General features: G+C 39.3%; 1 protein-coding gene across 1 annotated transcript; it reads right to left on the bottom strand.

Annotated features, from left to right (window-relative positions):
• Positions 1 to 4525: 4525 nt before the first annotated feature.
• LOC110943284 (pollen-specific leucine-rich repeat extensin-like protein 3) lies at positions 4526 to 5338 on the bottom strand. Its single transcript, XM_022185031.1, has one exon. The coding sequence runs from the start codon at positions 5336 to 5338 to the stop codon at positions 4526 to 4528; it is 813 nt and encodes a 270-aa protein (XP_022040723.1).
• Between the last annotated feature and the right edge of the window lie 590 nt (positions 5339 to 5928).

The following is a 5928-nucleotide window of genomic DNA, read 5'->3' as shown; positions in this document are numbered from 1 at the left end:
ACCTAAGGCATATAAACTACCTATCATATAACTAACTAAACGTCGTGACCATAAGGTATAACCTCGGAAGGTTATTCCCTATACAACTATGGTCACCTAATGTGTTTGGTCGGATCCTAAAGATCGACCAATGGGTCGGGTTCGTAAGCATAAGCGATTGATTAGATCGCTTACCTTTACGACCCTAAACAAGCACAAATCTAAAAGAGACGAGCTAAACATGCTAGAACATGTTTAGTAAAGTTAGAAAACAGGTTTCGTATTAAAACAAACTGTTTTAATACCCTAGAGTAGTTTGGTTACAAAATACGCGAGAAAACGCATTTTGGCCGAAACTACGACTCGTCACTGAGCCTAGATAACGTGGTAATCAGTAGGTATAGTTACTAGGGACTATAACCATCGTGATTACGCTCACGTTATGTAGTTCAAACGAACTTCGCATTGACCATAAACTGGTTAATGCAGAAAGTCAAACGCAGTTTGACTTTAACGCTAAAACGAAGGAAAAACGCGAAAGAATACTTACAGAAGGTCCCCGCAAGATTCGAACCCGATTCACTCTCAGGTAGGAAGCATATACTTCCACTTAGAGAGTGTAGAATCAGATTCAAATGTGAGGAAGAATGAAATGGGTGAGGGGTATTTATAGATTTCCTTGAACCGTTAAGATCGTTCGTCGAAACACGTGATTTGATCTAGACCTTACATGTGGGCACATGGTTTTCAAAAACCATGGGAGCCCCTAATGTGGACTATGTTCATTGAATACCATCCCATGGTTTTGCAAAACCATGGGTGAAAACCATTAACACTTCAAAGTGGACTAGGTTCATTGAATCTGCCAGAAATTTCAAAAATGGTCCCTACACTTGTAAAACTTGATTTTTTTGGCACTTTAAATCCATTTAACCTCATTTCAAGGCTCTAAAATGATACTAAAGTATAGGGAACTTAAAATGTGCTCACAGACATCACGGATGTCGGTTCGTTTGGCCGTACGGTTGCGTTATTCGGTTAATTACGACGGAAGTCGTAACGAACGCAAAAACGATCCAAATTAAGCAACGAATGGAATTTTATCATGCCAATCACTAAAATAAAATATTTTAAGGATTACATAAATTTTTGGATGTCCGGATATATTCAGGACGTAAGATATGTGCAAAAATGCAAACTTATGCACTTTTGACGCTTTTAGTCTTTATTGATCAATAAAGTTTATTTTAGCATACCGAACCCTTCAAAACTTATTTCTAAGTTATGTAAGGGTTATTTAAGGTATGTTAAGCCTATTTCACTATTCCGGAGTGTTTGTTGCATTAAACTGGTTATATTTACGAATCAGATCGCGTATAACCTTCAAGAAAGCGATTTAAAACCCGAAATCGAACAAGAGTTGATATGTGCAAATGATACACATATTTATACCGATCCCAAGTATGAAACGCAAAATTTCATTGGTTTGGAATTTGTTTGACGGTCACAGTGACACAGGTGTCACAGAATAAAAGTGAACGATTTAGAAAGTTGAACTGAAGCTCAATTTTTAGTGAATTTGGGGGGTCTCTCGCGCCCCGCGACCCGCCCAAGGGGCCCTCTCGCACCCCGCGAGAGTCACCTAGCTACGGCTAGGTTTGTCCGATCACCACCGTGGACTTGACACGAAGGGGGACACGTGTCACCCTGGGTGTTCGACAAGAAAGGGCTTCTCGCGCCCCGCGACACACCCAGGTTTCCTTGTCGCGGCCCGTGAGCGAAAGGAAATAATGATTTTCTTTGGTTTTTTAATAAAAATTAAAGTCATACGATTCCTGTTATTTGTCTACGAAGCGTTTTAGGGTGTTTTTGAGGGTTGTTATAGAATGATGATGATCGAGCGATTAACTTGGGTGAATCGGATGATAATGGTACGGTTTTTGTAGGATCGATATTGACGATCTAGTGAGTCAATCAGAGTCAAAATACCACTGTTTATGTGGCGGAAACACACAAACAGTTTGCATCAAAGAGAATGGAGTAGAAATAGACAGAATATCACTTTAAACACTGTTTCTCATTAATTGATCACTGAAAAATTTGGCAGCACTTCGGTATACAACTTGACGAATCGGTACCTAATGAGAAACAGATACAACTATATATAGGGGACCTAATTCCGCTTGAAATGACACCTTGTCATTTCGAACAGAATCACAAGCTTCTGATTTCACTCACAACATAAATCCATAAAATTACATTTCAGACCCCTACACTATACATAATTGACATATTTACCCCTAGACCCTATACAAGCATGACTAAGACTAAGACGTAGGCTTTAGACATCGTGCACTAACAAACTCCCCCTTGGATACAGCCGGAGTCTTCAGTCTTGTCTTCGGGTCTTCAGAGCGACTTGAAAGTTTCCTCTCTTGTCTTAGGCTTCTTTCTCAGCAAATTCCTCAGCCTATCATTCTCTTTCTTCCTTTTCTTAGCTTCCTCAGCCTGCAACTTCATCCATTTCCCTTTGTTTTCCTCTAGCTTCTTCCTTCTCGTTCAGCCTTCTTCTTTTCTTTCTCTTCAAGCGACCACCATTTAGAATTCCATTTACTTTTAGAATTTATGCCTTTCTGAAAGCAAATAGTTGCAACTTTTTGAAACTGCATCGCTTGCTCTTTATCTTCAGATTGGAAACGAATTTTGTTGATGAATAAACATTCAATATCCTTCTCTGAGCAGTTAACCAACCACATCGGGTCGTAGATGAAAATCTCTCTAATCTCTTTCCCAGCTCTATACGTGATCACTGCTTCAGTAGAGATGCAACTGTACACCCAGCCCATGAAACCTTTGTAGAACTCCTGTTCTATCTTGGGCACTGGAATGTTTTTCATCGTTTTAGGCTTTTTCACATTCAGAATAGTCTCTTCAATCCCTGTCACTGGATCTACCCTTTAAACTCTCTTCAGGTAATGAGGCTTCCAGTGTTTGAAGTCTTTCAGAGCCTCAAACTTTATCAGGCCCCACATTGCAATATCATTCTTCCTGACATGATACCCCAAGGTTCTTACTTTCGATAACTCATCCACATCCCACCATGGAAGGGACATAACATCATGTAGTTTTTTGAAATACTGAACACCACATTCTCTTCAGATCGCATAAGCATTAACTTGAGGCAGAAAACCCCAGCTTATGATATCCCCCAAAGAAATACTTCTGTCTCTCTGATAATACTTTAACGGACGCTTGAATTTACGTTCATTGCTTTCCCTGAACCATTTCTTACATTCTTCCTTTAGTGGATCTTTCGTGGTGCCATCAAAGTTTTTGTCTTTAAGAATCTCAGAAAATTTCCTTCTAAGTTCATCCCGATTCTCTTCAGTGAAAAACTCCACCAGTGTTGGAAATTGAGAAGTATCTTCATTCATACCCTCCTCATCAGTACAATCTTCAACCTCAACTCTGTCATACACATCTGCATCTTCCACATACTTGTATTCATAATCAGGTTGCTGGTTGATGTCGAAAGCATTTAGTTCTTCCTCAAAATCAAACTTAAACTCATTTTCATTCACATTGAACATCTTCAATACTTCATCCAACGTGTAAGTATGCCTTAATTCACCTTCTTCAACATGAGGTTCTAAACGCAGAATCAACTTTTCAACTTGATCAACGTTTTGATCATCAACATGCTCCCCCTCTCAATCAGCTCCCTCTGTTTCTTCATTAGCATCATCTTTCATTAAATCATCAACATTTTGATCTTTGGAAGCTTCGGTAGAAGTTACACCTGTACCACCCTGATTATCATCGTCATTGTCATCACCAGAACCATGACTACTTGCAGAAAACACTTTTTCATCATCGTCATCTTCTTCGTCATCACCCCCTTCATCGTCATCTTCTTCATCATCTTCTTCATCATCATTCCCAGCAAGATCTTCAAGTGATACATCTTCCTCAAAAATAGCTGATACAGAAGATATCGGAACAGGATTTTCAATAACTAATGATGGACCAATTGATTTTTCAATTTACTGCAACACTGCCTGCAGCACCCTTGCCTTTGTCTTTCATTAGAGCTTCAATCTCAGCTTGGCGTTTAGCCCTGACTTCTTCAACTTGAATTTCTTCAAATCTTTGCTCTATTGACTTCCCAAGAATACTTTCTATCACTTTGTTCATCATATAGAATTCGTGCTCTTTCTACGCTTTCGCAGCTTCAAGCTCTTTGTTCTTTAATTCAAAATATTTGTTCTATTCATCTCGGCGAGTCTTTCTTCTTCTAACTCTACCACCCTTACCTTCAAGAAATCAATCTCTGTCTGATCAGTATCTATCTTCTTCAACAAAGACTTGTTTTCAGACTCTAACTTCTTTACTCGCATCTCAAGAATCTTTTCACGATCAGCCACTTTCTTGCTCTCAGCTGCTAATCTTTTGTTTTCATCTATCACAACATCAAGTTTACTTTCCACATTCTTCAAATGAACATTACTCGCAAAATCAAAGTCTCCAATATCTTCAAGACCCATACTCAAGTTCGGAGGACGGGTGGAAAACCTTTATACCCCGAAGAACCAGGTGTGGTTTGAATAAGTGGTTGTGAAGGTGGTGGTGTTTGGAAGATTGGTTGAGATGTAAGTAAGGTTGTTTCTTGTGGTGGAGTAATGGTATGAATTTGTTGTGGTGAATGAGGTGGTGTGAGATGGAATGGTGAAGGTTGTCTTGGTGGTGTTGGTTGTTTAGGAGGTGATTGGTAAGGTGGTGAGTGTATAAGAGATTGATGTGGTATTGGTTCAGGTGGTGGTGATGGTGGTTTTCTTGATTCTTGGGAAGGTTTCTTCTTCAGAACAATCTTTGTAGGCTTCTTGATCTTGGGGGTAACCTTCTTGATCTTAGGAGAAACAATCCTTTTGCGAGCACCAGCTTTCTTCCTTCCACCTGAAGGCGATTGAGATTCAGATACATGCTCAGGAGATGGAATATATGCAGCATCATCCTTCTCCTGTCTCTTTCTATTTCTCAATTGTTTCTCTTTCTCTGTCTCTTCTTGAATTCTTTTCAAACATTCGGTTTCATCAACTTCATCTTCCGAAGAACTAGAAGAGCTTGTAGTGCTTTTGTTCACATCATCACCTTCTATATCTTCAACAACTTTTTCTTTCTGAGCATCAACAACAGCTTTATCTTTCTTTGCATTAAATGCCTTCAAATTCTTCAGCAAACTCTGAGAATTAGGCGATAAACGAACATCAATTTCAATATTAGCTTCAGCTTCAGTCTCAGCTTTAGCTTCAACATCATCTTCAGGAACTGGCTCTTCAACATCAGGCTCATCAATAAGCATAGTCTTTGCAACTTTCTTTTGTCATTTCTTGGGCTGTGACGATGAACCCTCTCCCTTTTGCACTTTGGGAGTAGCATTCTTGCTTCTCTTCCTCGGTTCTTTCACAAACCAATCATTTCGAGTGCTTTTAAACCCTTCAAGTGCCTCTAATTCATCAGCGTAAGCAACTTCTTTCATCTCCTCTTCATTCCTCCAGTTTTGGTGATTCACCGGATCTGGATCAACATAGTTTGCATCCTTGATGAATCCGAAAAATTCAGCTACTTTCTTCGGTTCAGGATGGTTCGGATGATATCTAGCTAGCTGCTTCAGAGAATCATTGCTCATGTGAGATAATACCAACAAATCATTTTCTACATCTCTTTCAATATCAGAATAAGCATGATCAATCAACATTTGCACAAATCTTGGATAAATCCAAGTTCTACTCTTTGTTGTAATATTATCTGCCATGTAATGAAAAACGACGTGCGAGAAATTGTACTTCTTGTTCAAAACCAACGCTGTAACCATATTCATTTGATAATCTCGCATGGCGTCATAACCTCCTTTGCAATGACTTAACGCCTGCAGTACTGAATGAACAATAA

The sequence above is a fragment of the Helianthus annuus genome, chromosome 5 (assembly GCF_002127325.2).
Source record: "Helianthus annuus cultivar XRQ/B chromosome 5, HanXRQr2.0-SUNRISE, whole genome shotgun sequence".
Classification (NCBI taxonomy): Eukaryota; Viridiplantae; Streptophyta; class Magnoliopsida; order Asterales; family Asteraceae; genus Helianthus; species Helianthus annuus.
Note: the sequence above shows the minus strand (reverse complement) of the source record. Positions and strands in the feature narration are given on the sequence as shown.